The sequence below is a fragment of the Falco rusticolus genome, chromosome 1 (assembly GCF_015220075.1).
Source record: "Falco rusticolus isolate bFalRus1 chromosome 1, bFalRus1.pri, whole genome shotgun sequence".
In the NCBI taxonomy this organism is placed as follows: domain Eukaryota; kingdom Metazoa; phylum Chordata; class Aves; order Falconiformes; family Falconidae; genus Falco; species Falco rusticolus.
In genome coordinates, this window is record NC_051187.1 from 110,951,010 (window position 1) to 110,974,908 (window position 23,899).

The following is a 23,899-nucleotide window of genomic DNA, read 5'->3' on the forward strand; positions in this document are numbered from 1 at the left end:
GGAAGTTTTTATGAAGTTATATTCAACCAAAGCTAACTAGGCGAATTGTTTCTTCTGTGGCATGTTCCTATAGCTAGCAGACAGAAGTCGGGTGGGAAAACAGCTGTACAGTTGCAATGGCAAGATATTTTCAGAGGCACAAAGAAGTATGTAATGGTCCGTGAAACTGAGAGGAGGGTTCTACCACCACTTTAATGCAAACGGGATCTGGCACAGAAAGAATTGCTGGACCCATTTCATGGCTGCTTAGTCCTTCCCCCCCACCCCTGTGCCATCAGCAGCATTTACCTGATGAGTCAAGTGAGGCAACTGACCTGACAGGAAGCTACATTTTCTTCCCTGGATTTTTACACAGCGATTCCCTGAGGCAACTACCTCTGGGGCCATAGGAACATTAGTGGCAGGAGAAAGGAGGCAGTGGGACCGTACAGTTTGGGGCAGGCCGGAGCATCCTGCCGTGGAGCCATAGCCATAGCCTGTCACCTCAGCCAAGTGATTACAGGTGAATCAGGATTTTAATCGAGAACCTTTAAATGGGTTGGAAACTTAGATGAGGTGTATTGTGATCAGAATCATGGAAGTGGAAAGTTCAGCCCTTTCAGACTTAAATCACTGTGTTATCAAGAACACTGTCCTTTGTGGGGGAAGTGCCTGGTGTTAAAATAGTATGAGGATATGCCAGCTGCTTTTGTCAACTGCCACTGATTTCTACTGTTGTTTTAATGTAATAATTATGTGTTGGTTTTTTTTTTAAATACACATATTTCTTGTTTTGGGAATGTTCCTAATTACTGGTTTGGTGGTTTGACATCCTTCTATTTATGTTGGATGCAACATCATTTACGCTGTCTCTGGATTGCTTTTCAAAGACAGATCCCAAAGCCAAAGATACCTGCTCCAGAGAATACAATCGCATTGGTATCTGAGGTTGTGCGTCCTTATGTAACAGTCAGTTATTTCTTCTGACTTCATGCTGAAGTTTCAAAGTTGCTCCATCCCATGTTCCTGGGAAAAAGTTGTGACTTCTACCATTTCTCCCTGGTCCTTGCAGTGCTCACAGGACAGCTATTAGATATTACAGGTATGGCACTTTGCCCTAGAGAAGGGAAAGTCATTAGTGTATAAGCATTAAATTGTTGCTGGCTCTATGAAAACAGCCAGAAGTTTATTCTTGTAATCCTAGTGCAGGGTTATATGGTCTGTATGGCTGCAGGTACACTGATGCTATTTAGAAACATCTTTTATTTGTGGCTATTACTTGTAAAAACTGTTCTGATATACCTTTGCATCTCTTGTGTTTAAACAACCTCATGTAGAGGTGCTTTTCCTTCGCTGCAGAAAGTTTTCTAGACACATAATACTTGGAAAGTAAGAGTTAAGTTTTACTTTTTAAATTATGGCTTTTTTTTTACTTGACAGATTTTAATTTTTAATTATTTTCAAGTCTTATGTTCAAGTCCTTTGGACATTCCTTGGCCCTGCATTTTGAACCCAGACATACCTAGCTAGTAGTGCTAGAAAATTCTAACAGGAGCCCTGATTAAAGGATTTTGGTAAAATAGTTAAGATACATGTTAGGTTCATTTCTTTCCTCGGCCTATGATTTTTGCATCTTAGCATTATGGAGAGCATTGCCATTATCTAAAACTGGAGTCAGACTTTTTCCGTTTGCTTTTAAAGAGATTCCAGTGTTAATTTCCTTAACTATTTGCAAAGCTGCGGCATATTTTCATTTATTTTGGTTAGTTTATTTTATATTTATTGCCAAATGGCATGTTCATAAATGCAAAATCATACAATGTGATGTCTGTGGAAATTCCCTTGGCATACTCAATCTAAATTACTTTAAACAACTCTATCTGATTGCCATTTTCAAAAAGAACTGAATAATTACTAAATGATTTCCAACAATATACACAGGCTTGCTGGAAAGAAAAGTAGATAAAGCATATGCTTACATGACTTACACGATAAATGATTTCCCTATACAGTTTGCAAATAGTGATTGTAATTTCATGTTAATAAGATGCAGGAAAATGTGCTGAAGGAGTAGTGCTTTGCTGCTTTTGTCACAGTTTCATCAAACTGATTTTGTCAGCACTGGAGCATAACCCTTGCCACATCAGTTTGAGTGCTCATTAGGCAGCCGATTTGTCTGAATCCTCATTAAATTGATTAACTCATTTACTTATAGATGATGACATGTTATGTGGTACAGGAATGGTGGTTAGAGACTAGAATCAAGACTCATGTTGACTTGCTTAGTATTCAGTTGTTCATTTATTTCTGCAATAAATTGCCACAATCAAGTACTATAGCATCAGTGATTTACATTTTGCAAAAGTGTGGCATCAGCTGAAGGGTTGAACTTACACTGTGTAAACTTGCACCTCTATTGGTAAATGGCAGACAGCAATTTAGAAGCTTCTTAGGTTTATAGCTCGTGCTAATTCCCTATTTATTCCACTTGGGTACTAGACTTTCTCATAAAGAACCTAAAGGCTCTCTTGAACATCTGTTTTAGTGTAAATTAAATAACAAAAGGGAAACAAGTAGAAAACCTCTTCAGTTGCATATTTAGAAGAAGATGCCGTTATTAAGAGGGGATACTTAAAGCAGTTTTCTGAAAGATAACTTTCAGAAAAATTATCAAAATGAAAAAAAAAATAATTTGATGATTCAGATCAAATTCTGTGTCTGCACATGGTCTAGGAATGCATGCTTTTTAGATTTGTTATGTTGATATGCTTCTATTAGTTGAAGGTGCTACTTGGAAGTGCTGACTGTGCATTTCATTCTGAAATTTGTTTTGGATGCCAACTACAATTTTGGTCTTCATATGTGAAACTAGAAAGTTTAAGCATGCAGGTTTTAGCAAATAATCAGTATTTTTGGTCTAATTCAGTGACTTTGCAATGAGCGGATGGCATGCACATTAACTTGTTTATGTGTTTTTGAGTCAAGATTAAAAGTAGCTTGGGTAGCAGAAAAAGTAGTTGAGTACTTCAGACTTTATGAAGATGAAGCAGCCTGAATTCTTGAGGGGTCAAATTATTTATTTCAGTAAGAATTGAGTTTTCTTACTCCAGGGCTGAATCTGTCATGAACACAGACGGAGTAGTGTGCAGATGTTCTATGCTTTGAAGAAGCAGAATGCTTTTTGTATTACTAGGGTGCAATACAAGCCTAGCCATGGACTGTGGCAGTATCAGAGAACCATCATTTACAAACACAGTCCAGGTATCTTCCTTTCTAAATTAGAACCAGAAGCATCAGATAGCTACATGTTGGCTGAAGTATGAGAAAACAAGAAAGAAGACATTTTCAAAGACCAAAGGAGAGATTTTCAACACAAACCCAGCAGCTATCTATATCAACACACTTGGAAACTTTCAGAGGTATGGCATTGAAGGAGTGCTTTGAGGCAGTTTCTAGAGAAAACGCACAGCAGAGTTTCAGATAATAACGAGTGTCTTTTTTTTTAACACGTAGAGAAATGGAAGAAACTGGAGAGGTGCGTGACTGAAAACCAAACTAATCACAAGCAGATGCTGTTCTGACTGGAGTCAAGTTTTTACTAGACCAAAGTTTCAGAAGCATTCATTTCAGTGATAGTACTGGCTTAAGCAGTCCTCAAGTGCCATCCAATCACCATGTTCCCATCCCTTCCTCAGGTGTTCCTGGGAAAGTGTTTTGAGTGGGGAAGTGAGTCTGAATAAAACTGGTCTCATCGTCTCCTCCCCCCTTTCATTTTTTTCCTTCTGCCCATCCTAGGTTGATTTCTATCAGAATCACTTACCCAACTCCAGCTTACTGCATGACCGCAAACATACTGCTGTTGGAACAGAGGGTTTGGGGTAGCGGTAGAAAGTCGCTGAGGATGGACAAGATGAGGTGCAACAGGAACTGGACAGCCACCTGCAAACGTGCTTGTGAAGTTGCAGGTTGAATGGAAGATGATAGAGCAGGAGTGAGGAAACACTGGTTGAAAGGCTTGGGAAATAAGACAAACTTTTAATGGATAAAAGAGTTGGAAAAAAGGATGACCACTGAGGGAAATGTAAAAGTGATTTTTCATCTTTTTAGAATTTAATTAGAGCTGTGTGTTTGTGCTTTGCTTTGTTTTAATGTAAAAGACAGCCATTACTTCATTTTTTTAAATAATTAGTGTATATACGTACTGTGAGACTAACTACTGTAAGTTTTTATGGTAGAAATGACTGTCTCCCTAATTCGATTTTCTTTGATTAAAGGTAGGATCTTTGGTGTTCTCAGGCTTCTTAGAAGGTTAACGCTAAGTTTCCATAGAATTGGGATGAGACAAAGCACAGGAAAATATCTTTTTACTGTAATAGTTGTATGGCATTTGTGGTTAAATTTGTTTGTCCTGGTACGCAATTTTACGGAGGAGTTAGTCAAACTGGTCTTGTTTCACTGAGATGATCTCCAAAGTGCAAGTGGAACTTTTTCCAGGGGGATGCGAGATCAGCAGAGAAAATCTTGCTCCCCTTCTGTAAAAGGGATTACTGTCGCAGAATTAAATAGAGCTAGAATTTCACCCACCCTTTTATTTTTTGGAAGAAACAACTCCAAACATGTATCATTTGGGAACTTTTTTTTATGAGATGGACTTTCTTGTTCATTTGTTGTTTTGGGGTTTTGGGGTTTGGGTTTTGTTTTTGGGTTGGTTTTTTTTTTGAGAAATATAATTTCTTTTAGTTTACTAAGATATGCCTGTATTTGGAATGATGATGAGAGTTCACATACCAAGTTCTGGGACTCTTATTTCAATTAGTGTTTCTGTAGAATCATTTTAGGATCATAGAATATTTGCGAAGTGCCTGTGGAACACAGTTAATATTCAAACAGGAAATTGGTGATCAGAGTTAAATTATTGGGCTCTAAATTTTTCTGCATCCACCTATTTTCCCTCCTCACTTGCTCTGACAGTTACAGACCGCTTCTCTAATGGGGCTTGCATTTGAAGATAAGCCTGCATGTAAACAAATTAACTTTTCTTAAATGGAGAGCCATTTCATCTGCAATAATGTACCAATTCATACACTATCAGAAGCATATTTTTTTTAAAAAAAGATAAATGACCCATTGTATAACACTTACTATTAGGCAGACTAGATGTCCCTGTGTTCTGGGAGATAAGGCTCTTGTATTATTACACCCTAATAAAATGAGTTAATGTTTTAGTATCGGAGATAAAAGGACAGTTGGATATATTTAATAACCAAACTGAGAAACACTTAATTTTAGTTGTCTGTAGCAATATAACACAAATTCCCCTGTAAAACAAATTGCACTTTTGGAATATACTTTAATGTGCATTCGACAAAGGAGAAAATGAGGTGATTGAAGTTCAATTTGTAGCATGTTATTAACCATTTCCGCTTGACTAGATGCGTAAAAGGATAATGGATGAGGGTTTTATTATTGCCTTTCTGCTAAAATGAAGTGGTGTAAAAGATAAGGTGATGAGATTAATGAACATAAGGAAAAGGCGTAATCAATCAAACTCCAACAGGGAGATGAGATGACAGTACTTAAGATTTGCAAGGGTACATGTTTTAAAAAGTGGATTTTATCAACATCGACATTTTGTTTGGGTGGAATGCTGAGAAGCAGATACTTGCCAATTTTAGTTATTTTTCACTAGACTCTTTATGTTACTGTATATTTGAAACTTCAACAATTAATATAACAAATTAAAGTTGATAAGTCTATCATTTTATTTTAAATCCACATTTCAAACCCGCTATAATTATTAAATAAGGACAAACAAATACAACTTCTGTCAAACAGGAACAATGTTTTGTTGATCAGTTTGTCAGTTCTTTACTGGTGGAACCCTATGAGGTATGTCTGGACGAGTTGCTTTTAGTATGTGCTATTGCCTCAAGTTTTGCGTCCTAGTAATTTGATTAGCTAGTTCTCATGCACTCAAGGAAAAATAAAAATTGCTTTCCTTGCCCTGTAAGAAGTGCTCAGCCATTAAACTACACAAAGTTTCGGTTTCCAACTCCTTTAGTAGAAATTGATTATCCTGTAGAGATAAATCCACAAAAGTTTCTAGTTATAAATGTGTTCCTTCTTGTAGGGTGTGATATTTTTATATTTCAGATTCCAAAGTCAGTACTTCTTTCCTTTGACATATATCTTAAAATTATTAACCTACTTGAATATCTGTATTGCTGACATGTTATGGCAAGAATTGGTTACAGGTATTTTTATTTTCACGGATGCCAGATCCCGAATCATTAAAATTACTTACAAGTACTCCAGTATTTATTTTTACTCATAGAGAAAACCCTCACTAACCCTAAGGTAAGTCTTCTGTCTTAACCTGCATGTTTTTGTTACAAAAGAACATCGAGTAACAAATGAAATCACTTCAGAACTGAAAAGGCCTCTGCAAAATCAATTTCTCTTTTGCCTTGAATCTTCTGCTCTTCTTAAAAACCTTACACCTTTTTCAAAACATGGAGCTGACTGGGAAGGGAGCCGCTATCCAGTTAGGTTTTTTTCCCCACTTAAAAGATGTAAGAAGGCCTCCCACATCATTCCTTGAAATGCGGTTAATTTACTTGATAAGGGTTGCCTATGAAAGTGCTGCCTTAAGTTAGTTTTGTAAATGAATTATGCACGAGCAGAATAAATGTTACATTTTCTCAGGAACTATTAGTTCTTGGCAGCACTTTGGGCAGGATGGATAGGATATTGCTGTGAGGTTAAGTTTGTCTAAAAAAAGCAGTTTTTCCCCTTTTGACTTTAGCATTTATGAATCTGTTACAACTTGGCTGGAACCTGGTGCTTTGTAAATACTCCCACGTTAGACTGGACTTTTCCTGGCTCTTAGGAAAACTTCCAGTTGTGCAAAACAGCGTCGCGGATTTGTCAGAGAAATGCGTAGCACAGCCCAGATTACAGCTCTTCACAAGAGCTGTTATATTCACAGAGACTTACTGCCCTCCCTACTCCTGTCATCTGCAGAATTCTTTGATAGGCCTATTTTTTATTGGGCCCTCAGGAGCAGCAAGTTTTAGATTTAATACCCCAGGGGGAATGGCAAGGCAAATCATGTTGTTGGATCAATTGTTCAGCTATCCCCAGACTGCTGTCTGTGTATCTGTTACACTTGAATCACATTTCCAAGCCTTTCTTATCAATCATTTGGACTAGAAATGCAGTTTAATTTTCTATTGCATTTTTAAACTGAAATTAGGGTTATGTTCTTGTTCTGTTAGCCTAGATGTGGTTGTAGACCTCACGTTAGCTATGTCCATGGCTTGTTTGACCTTGGAAAAGGGTCTCTACTCGTAGATATGCTGTAAAGCTGAATTCATAGTACTTTATTTTACCTTGTCTACTAAGATCAAAAACCAGAAGTTATTGTATGAAAGCTCTTCACATAGCTTTTTGTTCTTTACAAACATGCAATAAGCTTTAATTGGTCAAGTTATTTCCGTGGGTGATCTGGAAAGAAGAGATTCTCCTTTACAGTCACAGGCCATAGCAAAACCTTTGTCACTGACTGATGGCAGGCGGTTCCTTTACCTGAGAAATGAATCTACTTTTACAGGAATATAAGGTAAATGTAAGAATGCAGATAGAGAATATGAGGTACGCTCATGTGGGTCTTGATGAAAAAGAAGTGCATGTAGGGGACATGTCCTTTGGTAACCAAGAACAATTTCTCTGCTTTGTTGTTGTACCTGTGTTATGCTTTGGTTGACAGTAAATGGACTAGCGGTGAGCGGAGAAGCACTTGAGCAGCAGGGGGTTCATTAGTAGCACTGTGCTATCTTCTGTCCCAACTTCTGAAAGCAGGAGGGAGAATTTCTATAGCATTAAGTCCTATACAGTCCTGGGCTACAGGGCAGGCCCCAGGCATCCCGAATAAGGCCAATGTATGTAATGACACAGCAGCCTCTGCTGCTGCTCTGTATTTCTCAAGAGGGATTTGGTTCCTGCAGCGGTCTAGAGTCTGTGCAGCATAAAGGTGGCATTAAGCCATGTCTACATTCCCACCTCTTTGCAAGCCTCACCTTCTGTGCCACATCTCTCATAAAACATAGCACAGAATCTTTTAATGTAAACTGCTGGACTGGCAGCTCTGGAGTCTTGACTTCTCTCTTTGCCTTCAAGAGGCACATCTGTTCTGCTGTGTATGGGCTTGGTTCCCATTAATGAGTGGATCAGATGCAGTTTTTCATGACGACTGGTACTCTAGCTTCCTGCCAGATGTGTGGGGGTGTTTGTGTTTTTGTTTATGATGAAGGGATATGGAGGTCAGCGTACAGGTCATTGATAAAAAAAAGAGCCTTCTTTTTGGCATTGGAAGTTACCTATTCATTGCCTATTTGCCCATTGATCTGGAGGACCAGGTGACAATGGCAGACACTGGACAACCGCCAGGATGGGCAGGTGCATTAGTTCATTCTTGGCTGTAGTTGCTGCTTCCACTTGCACGTGTTCTGGCTGGATAGGCCTTTGCTGGATACGTGGAGAAGCAGGCAGTGGGAGGAATCACATCCTGAAAGTAGTGAAATGGGCGGTGCAGGGAACATCAGTGGGAAATCTAATAGGACTATTCTCATTAGCTATTCAAAATAGGATTTTGAAGAGCCAGTTACAGCAAGCATGAACCTCATTTTCCTAAAAATCTTTCAATGACTAAGTGCCTTTAAGAGACAGCAAAACAAAGAGAGCTTTTACATTGTTTTCTGTGCTCTGCCTTTGAGGTCGATGCTCCTGTACATTACTTGTACCATATCTAGTTATACTGCTGTGAATATGAACTGCTGTGAGTCATTTGTCTGGCAATTGTCCTGGTTTTCATACTCTGTACTTCTTAGACATCAACCATTACAGTCTGATAAAAATTATCTCCAAGGCTTTTTTCTGTGGTAGGAATTTTATAAAAGAGGAACCAGCCAGAACTTTAAACTTAAAAGAAACTGCACCCCACACCATGATAATACCTTCTTGTCATAAAAAAAGAATCTCTGCTTGATTCCTTTTATTAATTTCTCAGGTACTTAAACAAGAGAAAGCTTTTAGGGCTTGTTTTGAGATCCTTTAAATAGTTTAGAGAGGGTTTTTATTGCAGTAGTGTTAAAGCATCATGGCATATATTAGAGCCGCTACTAGAAATAAGATGAGCAAAGCACAACAGCATAATGTGTTCAGAATTGGAAAGGGAAAAAGTCCTTTGCTAGGTGCTGTAATTTTAATTGTTAGAAGTTTATCAGATATTACAAATTGCTTCTGAAATGCGAGGAAAAAAACCAATTGCCTCGGAACTATGAAAAGAGGGGCCTGTCCAAAGAGTCTCAGGTCTGATTGTGTAGGAGAGAGTAAGACAGTAATTCCCACAAATCAGTTTTGATTTTCTGAAAAACAGACGGACTGAAAACTGAAACTGATCTCAGCATGAGTGATTCATCACAGATGATGAGGCTGCAACCCTAGCACTTACTTTCTCTAATTTTACTTCAGTTGTCTTATACAAAGAACAGAAGGAATTGGTACCCTTTGCTGGGTAAGATCTTCCCAGGAAGAAATCTGATCTTGAGACCCTTCCAAGGTATCCTGTACTGGAGAGCTCAGACACAAAATGGTTAACAGTCCTTGCTGGTATTCCTCAAGAGTATTTTTAACTCACTTATCTCAGACACACACACCTGGGTATCTGCCCTCATAAACTGCAGCTGAAGGAGACCTATATGGGTCTTACTTCTATTAGGGAGCTTTCTATATGATCACACTTCAAGTAGATCAGCAAAATTTGTATCATGGTCATACTTACTACCTCAAAAAGGTGCATCTGTTTTTTGCTTAATTGTAATAGCCAGCGCAAGGGAGTACACTAGAAACTTTTGAGGTGAAGTTTTAAAAGAGTTTTTGTTTTATAACCTCATTTCCAATAATAAAACATTTCCGTAATGATCACTTCCACATGATCACAATCTGAATTTGGATTTTCTTTTTTGTTAACTCCCAAGGAGACAGGAGGACAGCTTAAATGATCATTTTTCACAAAGGCAAAATTTGGAACATCTGAAGGTTCCTGTTTGTCTTTTAGTTTTCTGTATTAATAAGCTTGAAAGTGGGCTAGGTAATGAGGTAGCAGCATTTGTGCTGCATAAAAGTTATGTTGTTAGCACCATGATTAGAGAGTTGCGAGGAATTTTTTGGAGAGGCCTAGACACCTGCTCCTCGGTTGCATAGGTGAGATGATGGCAAATGGAGTTTCCCCACCTAATTTTCCAAAATTCTGTCTCATGTACAGTAGCTAACATGGAGTGCACCACACCAGTTCATTACTACAGAGGCTTAGTATTAATAATACTTTCTTTCAGCATTTTTTATCCAAATTCCACATCTTAAGATGATCAGCTTCTTTGGTGACTTCTATACAGTGAGAAATAATTTCACTGAATTTTGCTCAGGGATGCTTAAACTGTCATCTTGAGCTTTTGCAGGTAATGTCATTTCTTCAATGTATACAAAATGAAATCAAGAAACCTAGCTTTTTTAGTATTTACATTGTGTATGTTTAACTGGCAGAATTCATTGACATATGAAATCATGAAGTTGTATAATTTAATGCAGTTCACAAGGGGGTTATGGAAACTGTCAATCTATGTGGACATCAAGACTTGCCAGAATTGGACTTATTAATTAGAATGGATTAAAAGCACTCTCCAAATTTTAAAACTTATGATCTAATGAAGGAAAAAAATGAGAAAATACTCTTTATTCTCTGTGCATAACTATATGTAATGCTTTTATGCAGTCTCTCACTCTTATTTTAATAGGTGAACATTTATACACACACACACTTGTGGCTGTACCTGTGTGTACTGATGCACTTTCGTAAGAGTATCTTCAATCTTAGATAATTTAAGCAAACATCGTAAGCAAATCTAGAGCCATAAAGACCCACTCACGAGGCAAAAAGGGTAATTCATGCTTCAACATGGAAGGCACGATACACATCTCAGAGGCTTCTTTATACAATTTATGCTTATGAGTATCCTGAGTTATTTCTGTACGATTAAAAGATATCTCAGTTATGATTTGTTAAGTCTTTTTACTCGCTAGTACTTGAAGTCTGTGTAGGTATTAACATCAGTGCTATAGCAAATAGCGTAACAGCTAACCCTGGCAGAGTAAAGATTGTCACCATTCTCCTCCTTTATGTGTGGGTTATAAACACTGCCACAAATAAATAGGGGTTGGAGTTATGAACTTCCAGGTTAATGCATGTACTTTTTTCTTGGTGATCTTCGTATGATCTAGAATTGGTGGTGTTTGTGGTGGGTTTTTTTACAACACTGTTTTGCAAAATTGCATTTCAGGTGTACTGTAAATAAAAATTACTGAGGCAAATGAGAAGAGGATGATTGGCTAGAGAGCTGTCTGTCTGAAATATTCTGTACAAAAAAAACCCTGTCATGAATTTCTGTTTTCTTATATATGTTTTTGCTGCTTGCTGGTGTTGCATTGACATTTCTACAGTGCATGGCTTGCAGGTTAGGTTGGTAGCACACTGCTTTTTTTAGTGCTTCTGAGGTATGTTATGGGAGATTGCTTTAGAAAGGCTGCTTTTGGTAGTCTCGCTAATAAATTGTTGCTAATTCTTACTTTCTAGACTTTCACACCTCAGGAACTGATAATTATTGCTTGCGTGTTTATTGGAAATAGCAGAGACTATAGATTTGTTCTGCACATGTTGGTAAACAACTTGTTGGTCACCTAGCCTGTTCTTGAGTTAGCGATTGAACCTGCGGACAGACACAGAAGCTGAAATAACCATTGTTTCAGAAGGTTTGAGCTGAATCATTTGTAAACTGTTACAGCTAGATCCTGATGGGAAACCGTCCCAGATGATGTAAACAGCTCTTGATGAGCAGATCCTACTAACTCTTAAATCGGAACGTAACAGGTTCACTATATCAAGACATCAGTCAGCTCCGATGAGAATCTGTGAATTCTTGCAGTTGTGGCTCCTTTTGATCATAAATAAGCCTGCTGTCTTATTTTCCAAAGAAAGGCATAACTTTACATCCTTAACCTTGCAGGACTTGGACAGCCACCCAAACCTATACTAATCTTCTTCTTTTTGAAATTCCACTTTCTAGGCTGCATAATTTAACTTGTATACCTATCTTTAGCAATCAGATCTTCTTGTCCTTTTTGTTGATTAAATGCTGTCTGCCAGTGATAATGAACTCCTGCTCCCTAACAGTCAGCAAGGTTAATCAAAAGGGGGTAAAAAAGTTGTTTGTGAAGTACTGGATACAGTAGAAAAGTTGGTACTAACTTTGCTGACATTGTTCACAGATATATTGGTTTATGTGAGGCGTATAGAGCCTCGGCCAAATCAGAAAAGTTCTGAATGCATTTTTTTTCCTGAGTTAGCTCTTGATAATTGGGAAGAAGGTTATCTGTAGTTAGTGGAATCATAGAAACATTTAAGTTGGAAAAGACCTTTAAGATCATTGAGTCCAACCATTAATCTAACACTGCAAAATCCACTACTAAACCATGTCTCTAAGCACCACATCTACACGTCTTTTAAATACTTCCAGGGATGGCGACCCAGCCACTTCCCTGGGCACGCTCAGAAAATCTGCCTTGCATGCTTTGTTCACTTTGAAATATAGCTTGAGTGTGAGGATAAAGAGAGAAAATATAGTTGTGCATTCCTCTATTTTAATCATCTGGGAAGTATTTTTCATGTCATCACGTGTGTACTGATCTGTGGTCTGTGACAAACTATTAATTTCTAAACAAATGGTGTTTTTATTTGTATATCATATACATAGAAATTATTTCAAAACTGAAGAAGTCTAGAAACAAAACTGAGTCCTAACTAGAGATTAAACTGTTTACAGGTCCAGAGGCCTTAAGGTATATGAGGCTAGTATAAATAGTATACTGTGAAATAGGAATTTCGGTTTGTGGTAAATCTGTCTGTCCCCAGCAGCTTCAGATAAAATAATTTTATCCGTCTAGAGCACATCAATTTGCTAGTCTGTGGTTCATGTATCAAAGAGCATTCTGTGAAAATATCAATATCATTGGTTAATATAAATGAAATTAATTTTTAAAGCTGGGCTAAAGGTTGACATCTGAAAAATTGCATTACTTTGCAGAAGAGAAATTTCTGTCTTCCAGTGAAATTTCAGGTCATAAGGCCAAGTAATTTTCACAATCTTCAATGGGAACCAGTGAAATATGAACTTCATTGTCACCTAGCCCCAAAGCGATAAGATAAAATGAGCTGATACATCATTTGCTGTGGTTTTATCATCTCCCCCAGTAATTGGAAGAGAAAACATGAGAGTCCTTTACCACCCCCCTCCCCAATCCCTTCACCACCCACACCCAGGCATAAGCCATTTTGCTCTGATCGATACAAAGGTCACGGAGTATTTATTTATTTATTTAATTTTTTTTATGCTGGGTAAAACTGTCTAGTGGAACATTAAAGTAATTAATATGTTTAATTGAGTTTGTCACCCATGAAAATGCTGAGCAGGATTGTATAGCAGACTGTGCGTGCTCACAGGAGGGACTGGGTGGGAGATTGCCACTGTTTGCCTGTGGATTTCAGTGGCTGATTGTATAAACACCTGAGATTTAAAACAAACGTCTTATTTGCTGTTCTGTAGAAAGGTCTAAAATAGACTAATAAGCACTGTGATTTATTTAAGAAAATTTGGATATTTAAAATGATTACTAATCTGATCTAATTCCCAATTAGCCTGGTTGGATGTGGACATATTTGAACAAAGAGCAGGGTAAGACCATTTCACTGCAAATCCTGCAGCCAGGAACTCAGTAGTGCCTGGACAGTTGGACAGGAGGATCTGAGGATCTTCAGTTGCAGGGTGGAGATTGTGGGGGAGATCCAGGTTCCTCGTGAACTCAGAGTCAGATTTTGTAACCTCTAAGTGCTGTAATTTTGCCTTCCTGATGTCATTCCCAAATGACAAAGAATGCTGCTAGAAAAAATGTATTTATGGATTTTATCTCTCAATTGCAGTCAAATTTAAATGCAAATTCAATGCTTTATTTTTTTTATTTGGTGGCTTTTTTTGGTATTTTTTATGTGTCTGGTACATCATAACTTTTTTTGGAAATATACAAATGTGCATTGGCTTTTTAAATAAGCTGTTTAGTTTTTATTTTTCTTGTGGCCATTAAATTGGCTGGCACATTAAAGTAATATAATTATTCAGTTACTGTTTCAGTTCTGTAACCCATTTATAGACTTAATTACTTCTAGCCTATTCACATTTTGAAGATCAATAGTACTTTTCTCTAAAATCAAATAAAATATACGGTAGCTGATTGGTTTGCTTAAAAGGTAAAGCAAAATGTTCATTTAGTCTTCAATAAAATATTGCTTTTCTAATTCAGAAGGCAACTGTAGTGATGGTATCTTTTAACTATTGCACGTAATCTTGTATGAGAGACATTGTTTATGACCAACATTCAAGGAGGTTTTGAAGGAAAGGTAGGATGGGGCATCTGTTTTCAAAACTGTACGTGGACAAAAGAGCTGCCCAGTGAGCGCTTTAATGTTGGGAAATTATTTGATATACAACTATGAATCATGAGGGGAGGACTTCTCTATGTATAATCTTATGAACAGCACTATACTACCTGAATTTACATGCAACTGATTTCAGAATCTCCTTGGAGTGGGGGTTGAAGCTGGCCATTCTTTACTGACTAGTTTCTTGGGGAGTTGCTTCCAGCTGTGCAGTGTCAGGGCCTGCAGCAGGAACGTGAGGGCTGGTTACAGGTTTAGACCCTCATTTCTGTTACGTGAAGTAAAGAAGAGCTCCATGCAAAGGTGAAAGTAATTTTGTGTTTGTACAGTAATTTGTAATAGTCTTGTTGTACCAGCTGTTCATCTAGTGTTGCCAAAGTCTAATCACAGAACAGTGTGTCTAATGAGATTTTTAGAACCATAAAACTTTACAATTGGCTCACTTGATTTAAGTATTTTAATTGAAAAGGTAGACTATATGAATAGTGTTTCCATCCATAAAGCACAGTATCTTTTGAAATAAATGAAATGTGCAGTAGATAAAACTTCAATCTGATGTGTCAGATCAGCTGAAATTCTATACTTTTTCATGTGGGGAAGGTGGTACTATTTGTGCAGGATAAATTAGATTGTATGCCCTCATTAGTCTTTGCTCCACAAGTTGTTCCCAAATAAATGAGCTGGGTTTATACTCAACGTGTTTTACAATAGTATGAAGAGGATAGTGTTCTTAAATTCTTAAGTAGAATTCTGTGTTGTGTGTCTTACAGGTGAAAACAGGAAAATGCAAAAGTAGTTTTTGAAAGTTGTGATTCTGATAATATCAGAGGTAGTAACACTGATTTAAAAAAAATAAAAAAATCCCTTTGCCAGAATAAAGATGCTGAATTTAATTTGAAGTCAGAGTCAGTTTCTGCAACTAGGTGGTCCTATTAATAAAATCAGATATTTGTCAGGGAATAAAAGGTAGGATTGGATTTTCATAAGGTATACTTGGTAATACACATGAAAGAAATGTGTTTGTCTTCTGGACCTTTCATCTACTATAGGTGGTGTGATGAGCGCAGAGCAGTGGTAATGATGCAGTTTCCATAGCAACTGGTTCATTGGCGGGCTAGACCTCTGTCTAGGGTGCTGTCAGTGTGCCTGGAGTTTCAGAGAACAGTGTGTCCCAAAGAAGGTCTGCTTCCACGTAATCCAGTTTTAATTGAACTCCAGAGACTTTGAAGTGAAGCTGCGGACCAGGCAGACGCTATTCCAACCCGAAATGAAGGCCTTGCTCAGCTAGGTCTCAGCTGCTTCTCGTTCCTGATAACTTCTGTTAATGAGTGGGTTAAAGAATTGTTACAGTGGTGGCTGGTAGTGTTTCTGCAGTACAGTTCCAGTTGCTGCTGTAAATCCTGTTATACTGAATTTGAGAACTTTATGATGGCTGTACAAGGTGCATAATGTAAACTGCCTCTGCTATGTTCAAGCTGGTGCTTTTCCTTCCAGTTCTGCAGCAGTTGCATGCAGCAAGCTTTTGGCCATGTTCAGGGTTTCCATTGTCACAAAAAGTGCTGGCTTTGCAGAGTAAAAGTGGCAATTATTTAACCTGCTGATTTTACTCATGGTATCCATGTAAGAAGCGTTTGCATTTGCAAGGCACAGACTGATCGTGACAGGCAGGCTGTTGCATTTTATTTGTTACAACGGAAAAGCGGAGGTCATCACATTCCTGTCTGTCTCAAAAAGTAGTCCTTGAAATTATAAGCTCCAATTTAAACATTGTAAGATGAATGAATACCAGCAAAAAGTACTTTTTTGCAACTTTGTCTCCTTTGTTACCTCTTTTGATGTTGTGCTCTTTAAAGGATATTTATATGCACATGACAAAGCCAACCGTGGTGGTGCTGAATAGCACCACAGAATTACACAAATCTGCCACTTAGTGTGGATGGGCTATGGATGTGGTATGGAAAGTGGCAGCGTGGCCCAAGTTTATTAGTTCCCCTGTGCCAGAAATTATTAGTAAACATCTCTGGTCCTTTCATCGTATTTCTAGAAATTTGTGTCGGAATAAGTACTTGTTCTTGCCTTCTCTTTCTCTGTGTGTGTGCGTACTGGGGGAGAAGTTGTCTGTGGCAGTTGTATTGAGGGGAAGATGAGGGATTAAGGAAAAAGAAAGAAGGTGTGGGAGATGGTTTGCTTTGCACGTTCTGATCTTCTTTCCTGTCTGCTTGTGGTTTGCAGGCATCTTTGCTTTTAATTCACAAAGGTGGTACAGTGTTTCATACTGCATCGTGTAGTGCTTTTATAATGGCGTTTCTTGCTCTCTGTGCTACAAACATGCAGGTTGGTTGTGAACATACGCTACATGTGAGGCAAAATCCTCTTTTGTTAAAAATTTATAAACAAATAATTGGGTTCATTAATAGCCTTTGTTATGTCAAAGGGTTGAACTTCACTTTTGTTTTTTATACACAAGATATTGCCCAAGTGAAATTGCAGTAAGTGTGATGTTAACTAGGATTATATCTGAATCTCCTTTTCTGTGATGGATTTCTATTAAGTGCTTTTGTATTTGCTAAAATTGACAAATCTCACATTTTCCTTTGCTTATGGTTTGTTAATCTGAGGTAGAGAAGTGTCCAATCTCGCTGTCCCTTAACACTTACATAATTAAGCTTTGAAATGAAAAGGAAAAAGTGAAGCAACAAAGAAACAAAGTGGCTGAGGACTGAAAATGGGATTAGTCTGAATTCTGAAGGCAGACTAAGCATCTGTGTCTGTCAGATGGGATGACAGGAATTGTAACAAGTTACTTTGACAACCGCTTACTCCATAGAGAGATTATGCTGAGTTCATTTGCAGGTTTGTGTTTAACCTTAGCTGACAAAATGATACTTAACCTCTTATACAGCCAACCTTTATAGTTCCAGAATTAATGAATGTTGCCTTAACGATAAACGTAAGGAACATTTTTTTCTTTAAAGCCATTTTTTCTTGCAAGACGTTTTTTCTTGCTTATTTGTTACAGGCCTGTTATTACCTGCTGAAGTCAATGCAGATACATCTAATGGCCCTAGTCATACATTTCAGAATATCTGTTTAAGCTTTGCTGAAGTGCCAAACATTTCATATTGTTTCTGAAACTCCCTTGGTTAGGGAAGATAGGCAGTTGTCTTTAAAGGCAAAAATGCAAAAAAGCTGATTTTTAAAACACTTGACATGAGTCGTTGAATTTAGGACTTCAAAAATGCATTTTAGGTTCATAATGTGATGTGATGATTGAGCATATCTTAATTTTGCTGCAGGTTTTGTGTTCAGTTGGTACAATCCATGTTTGTGGGTCAATCAGTTTCTCTTTTACAAGATATTACCTATGCTGACAATAAATTTAAAACTTTATTTCTCTGTCTCGTTCTACTAGATTCTGGCATATACAGAAGGACTCCATGGAAAATGGCTCTTTTCAGAGATTCGATCTATCTTTTCTCGACGTTATCTTTTGCAAAATACAGCACTGGAAATATTCTTGGCGAATAGAGGTACTGTGCATTTAGAGGAATGGCATGTGTTGGTCTGGGGTCATGTGCATTCTGTTTGGTTCTTTTTGTTATGGATTTATGTAGATAGCAGGAGGGCTTGGATTGAGTGTCTCATTGTTTAAGTATATTTTTGTAACTTAAGTTTCCCCTTTTCATTACCTTTTTTTTTTTTTTTCAGTGAGGAATTATGATCAAACATGGTAACTGGGAATTAGCTATGCATCACTTCCATTTATTTGGCATTCTATGGAAACTCTTGCTTAAGGCATATCTACCTCTGATCTGTAATGCATGAAGGGTTTTTTGTCCCTTGTGAGGGTTAATAGTTGTTAGGTATACACATCAAGAACAATGTGGTGAAAGAACTTCACTACCAAAACAGACCAGTGACTGGTATACCTTCATGCTTTATTTCTAGTAACAGTATCTTTCAGTTAGACCTTAGTGCAACTCTAAGAAAGAAATGTGCATTTACCTTGTTTATGAACCTTTTTTTTACCGTCCCCATTCTTCAGTTCCTTTTGCAGATGCACATAGGCACTGTGAGAATCACTCAAAATACAGTTGTTGAGAACTTTCTTCTGGATTTTCTCCCCCTAAATTTTATTTTAAACCATGTTATATGATGTCTTTGTGGTTTAAACTAAAATTCTTCAGGTACTTTTATTGCTTTTATAGTGATAATGAAGTTTTGAAAAACAAATTTTGAAAACTGTATACAAAAACACCAAATAAAGTAGGTCTTAAGATGACACTTTTACAACGTAAAACATTGTTTTTGTAATAATAGGAAAGGCGGTTGTCTTGAAATCAGTAAAAGTTTCATAGGATAACATGTTTTATGCAGTTAGTGTGCTAGTCAAAAAGTTTTTGCCTGAGCTTAAAATGGTCTCTAATCTTGAATGTGACTGGTAAGTATTCAGACACTTATCTCATAGAGCATTGTTGTGCATATCTGAAGGGGATATTGTCCAACAGAATATTAATCATGTGCATAAAACCTTTCCTATTTTGTAGCCTGTAGTACTACTCTATGAAGTCATAAATGACCACTGGTGATACCATAATTAGATTGTTATTTAGATTTTTAGGTTGCTATTTCTCAAGTGTCATGGGATGTTTCAGGCAGAATATGAAGATAGTATTTTGAAGAATATATCTTGAAAATATCTATAAAGTAAACTAGGAAATGTGGGATCCAATTAATATATAATTTTTTTTTTTCAAATCCATTCCAAACAGTCAGTCTGTGCATATAGGTTTAACTTCTATTCAGAAAGAAAGACAACGTTAGACCTTGTGAGATTTGTAACAGTGACAACTTCTGCTGAACTTCCTGTTAATAGTAAATAAAAACATTTCTGGAAATGATAAAAAAATGTATCTACAGTAACCTGCAGGAAACATGTCTAATATTTTATCTGTTCAACATCTAAGCTTAGGATTAAATTTTATCGGGTCAGAAAGCCTCAAATAATAAAAAAGAAAAAGAATCGTGCCATATTTCAACTCTTGTGTTCACAGTGGGTGTCATGTTCAATTTTCCTGACCAAGCGACAGTAAAGAAGGTGGTTAACTGTCTGCCTCGGGTCGGCGTTGGCACTATCTTTGGACTGCCCCAGACCAGGTATTTTACAATTTGAGTTAATTTTATCTGTCCATTCTAAGAGTCGTTTTTGCATCAGATCAGCCTATCTGCTTTGAAGCATTTACACCTACTGGTTTACAAAAATGCATAACCTCAGCCCATCACTTCTGCATGCTGTTCGCAATGTGTTCGTAGACTAAAAACTTTCTGATTTGAGATTTGTTGGTAATGTCTGTCTGTTATAGGCAAGATAGCTTCTTTTTGGCAGTGAGACTCAATCACTTACCCTCCTTGAGGAAAATAGGTTTCTTTATGCCTGCCAACTCACTAAGATTTAAGACTGATTTAAGACTGATTGTAGGACTGATTAGCTTTTATGGCCGTGTTCAATTATATTAGCTTGACTGTAACATCCTTGAATCTCTGTAGTATTTAAACGTAGATGAAAACGATCGTTCCTCTTCAGAAGGATAGTGTAGTGATGTGTAGTACAATAGAAGCTGAACAGCGTGTGAGGGAATGTTATGGTGTGCTTGTCTTTTAGCTCTGAAGGACATTGTTCAAATTTTGCATAGTGAGAAATCAGTATTACAATGGCAGGCTGTGTGTTCGGATCCTAAAACTGAAGAATATGAATCAGTTTGCTGCATTGTTAGCAGAAGGTTAGGGCTTGATTACCAGATATGCTCTGGATGAAACACAGCAGTTCAACCCAGTTTAATGTTCACTGGGGCTGATGGAAATAGAAGGTTTTGAGGTATACCTGGTCTCTAGTTGGATTGGTTACCTCTTGTATTTTAAGGAATTTTAAAGTATTTTTAAGTAGATTGATTTTTAATTTTTCAGAAGAAACAGCAACCTTTAAGGAGTATCTTGACTGTTGTTAAATGTTTTATTTTTTAACGATTTCTGTGCACAGAAATGGCATTAAAATAGCTGGGGATGTGCTTTGTTGTGTTTTGTACTTTACCTTATTTTTTTTTATCAAGTACAGAAGAAATTCTCTTCAATTGCAATTATAGCTACTCTGTAAGAACTTAAGGATTTTTGTTTACAGAAGCAAATAATGTGTGAAAACTTTACATGAAAGTATAGACACCCTGTTCAAAATTTCATGTCCATTTGTCTTGATAAATCTTTTTACAATATAATGCAGTGTATTAATTTGAAAAAATACTCAGTTACTGTAACTGTTTTCTTTAATTGTTTACCAATAACTGTAAAGATCTGTTGACTAAAACTATATCTAGATTTTTTTCCCCCCTTAAATGATGTGGCTCTGGTATTTACAGATGTTTTTATTATGAACAAAACTGTCTTGGGAATTATATGATAAGCTCTTCTGTGCTTGATTTATCACTCCAAGGAATGACTCTGTAGTCGTCTTTCACAAATATTAGGAAATCTGGCATCAAATTCTAAAAGTTAAATTGAGTTATTTATGACTAACTCCCCAACACTGCCCAGAATTTAAATCTCAAGAGAATGCACTTCAAAATGTAATTCTATCAATCTTACCGTTGTTTTCCTTTGTTCTTGAGGGATTTGAAAACCTCTCCTAAAAATTACTTTATTCTTATGTGAAATTCTAAAAGTTGTGTAATTTTCTTATTTAATGGTCTGCCATCTCTCTAAATCACTAGTAACATATTTCTGTAAGACATCAAGCCTTCATGGAGCAGCTGAATTTGCACATCTGTAAAGATTTCTGTTTGAAAGTTTTCAAACCTTGACATATCCAGCTGTCAGATGTTTTAGGTCTTTTGTTCTTTTTAGATTATAAAACTTTAAAAATGAACTTCAAGTATCCAAAAGAGCAATTTGACCTCTAGAGAAATTTAGCACAGAACTAGTAAAAAAAATATGTACAACTGCTACTAAAATTCAGATGAGTTAAAAGGAAGACCCACAGGTTTTCTCATTATTTTTCCAATGTTGTTTTGTTGTTTTGGTTTGTTTTTTCCCCAGACGCATTTCTTTGGCTAGTCCACGACAGATTTTCAAAGCTTCCAATATGACCCAGCGGTGGCAACACCGAGAAATTTCCAACTTTGAATACCTGATGTTTCTAAACACTGTAGCAGGTAACACAAATTACTGTAATGACTCAGAAAAAGAGTTAATGGTTGCACAGTCTCAACAGACATGGGGCACTACTAGATGTTGTCCTTTTAATAAATAACTTTTTCTACATACAATTTTTTGCTGAGGAACGTCTTCACAAAATCCTCCTAAATGTAATTTATTCGTAATTATTTTTATGTTTATGTAAGAATAGAGAGGCATGCGATTTATAATGCTGTACTGAACTGCAGTTTATCTCTTAAAGTCAGAATATCTTGACTGTTGTAGGAGGACAGGCTCTACACCGACCGTCTGCTATTTAGCAGAGTCTCAGAAAAGTAACTTCTTTATCCCTTAGTATTCTAAGTTTTGGTCTTCAAAATTACTGTCCTCCGTAAATACCACTGATGTAGCAAGTTTAGGGCTGGAACCCTCTGGGAAGTCTCAGCTGGGGAGCAGGATATTCCTGGAGTGAATAAATACATCTGTTGCAAGATGTATGGTTGGTCTCAGAAAAGAATGTAGTGCCTGGATCACCAGTGCTGCTGTGCCAGGACACCATTCATCTGCTCCCAAATCCTAATTCTTATCCCTGTATTGTTTCTCTAGCCCCTCATTCTGTAAATGTGAAGCTATATTTCGTTCAACCCATCTTAACCTATTAGCTTCTAACCAGCTTGACTTCAGCTTAGCAAATGGAGGCTGTTAGGTCTGGTGACCTCTCTTATTTTCCAATGTATTTTGTTCTTGGAACAACTTACAGAACTTCTCAATTTTCAGCTTTTTCCGATGGTATTGACAGTGTTGAAAGGTCTGTTAATTCCCTTTCAGACTTGGCTCTTGCTAACATGATTGATACAACCAATGCCTCTGCTCACACTAATTACATTTTATACAAATGGTCAGTTTTGCTAGTTTCTGTAATCAGTCATTAAGTCAGAGATGCCAGGATGCTGGCAGGCTTTATAAAAGTAGGGGTAGATCTGCTTGCCTTGCCTCCTTACTGCTGAGCTGGAACGAGGCAAATCATGACACTGTTTTCTGTGTCTCCAGTGAATGATCCTTTTCAGCTTAAATATATCATTGAAAAAAATAAAGTGAATTCTTACCTACTTGATATTTGAGGCTAAAAGGAACAGAAAGATACCCTTCTGGAAAAAGAGAAGATGTAGTTGCCCAGGATGGGGAGGTAAAAGATTATTAGGATGGCTCTCAATTTGAAACAAATACAGGTAGATATCACAGTGTCATGTAAGTAGACTTAGTCCTGAATAAGAGATAATGTGCAACATAACCAACTGATTAGGGACAGAAAGGATCTAGCTATACCATTCTGCAAACCAGGATGGAAAAATACTGAAGGTATAAAAAACCCTAGAAAAACTCAGGTGGAGTTTTAGAAAACCTTTTCTGACAACCTGATAGATTGGGTTGTGAAATAATATTCCTTTGAAAGAAATAAAAACCTGTCATTTGAGACTTTTAAGACCAGGCTAGAAAAAATCTGAGGACATACTGATTGGAGGTGATGTGAATGAATGAGTTTCTGCAGCAATGTCATAAAAAGAGACAGCATCCATGTAAAAATTGTGCATTTAAAAATTATAAACCAGGGTATGTGTGTATGTATGGTATATGATTATTCTAACTGAATATTTTGTTTTTACTGGAAGGAAGAATATTATTTTCATCTTACAGATGCCTGAAGGTGCGTGTGAGAAACCAAAACAGATTTTCTGTTCTGGTAAATGTTGGCATACCCATGGGTGGTCAATGGTCAAGGGAGAATTCCCCTCAAAGTGAATTCTCCTGATGAAATGCTACTGTGGTTTAACCCTAGCTGGCAACTAAGTTCCACAAAGCCGCTCACTCACAAACCCCCTTCCTCCGGTGGAATGGGGAGGAGAATAGGGAAGGGAAAAAGCAAAAAACTGGAGGGTTGAGATAAGAACAATTTAATAATTGAAAGACGATAAAATTACGATGATGATGGTGATAATAATAATAGTGAGGATGATGATAATAATAACAATTACAACAATACTAGTGAACAGGAGCAGGAAGAGGAGAAGAATAAAACCCAAAGGGAAGGGGGAAAAAAAACTAAAACAAGTGACGTACAATATAAGTGCTCAC

General features: G+C 37.1%; 1 protein-coding gene across 4 annotated transcripts in view; it reads left to right on the top strand.

Moving 5' to 3' along the window:
• Positions 1-23,899, top strand: part of LRBA (LPS responsive beige-like anchor protein) — a 411,738-nt gene that overhangs the window by 256,936 nt on the left and 130,903 nt on the right. For all 4 annotated transcript variants that reach the window (XM_037396311.1, XM_037396332.1, XM_037396323.1 and 1 more), the window contains 3 exons: positions 17,994-18,111; positions 19,636-19,738; positions 21,668-21,783. In XM_037396311.1, the coding sequence (XP_037252208.1) occupies positions 17,994-18,111; positions 19,636-19,738; positions 21,668-21,783 (337 nt within the window). The remainder of the gene's footprint in view (positions 1-17,993; positions 18,112-19,635; positions 19,739-21,667; positions 21,784-23,899) is intronic.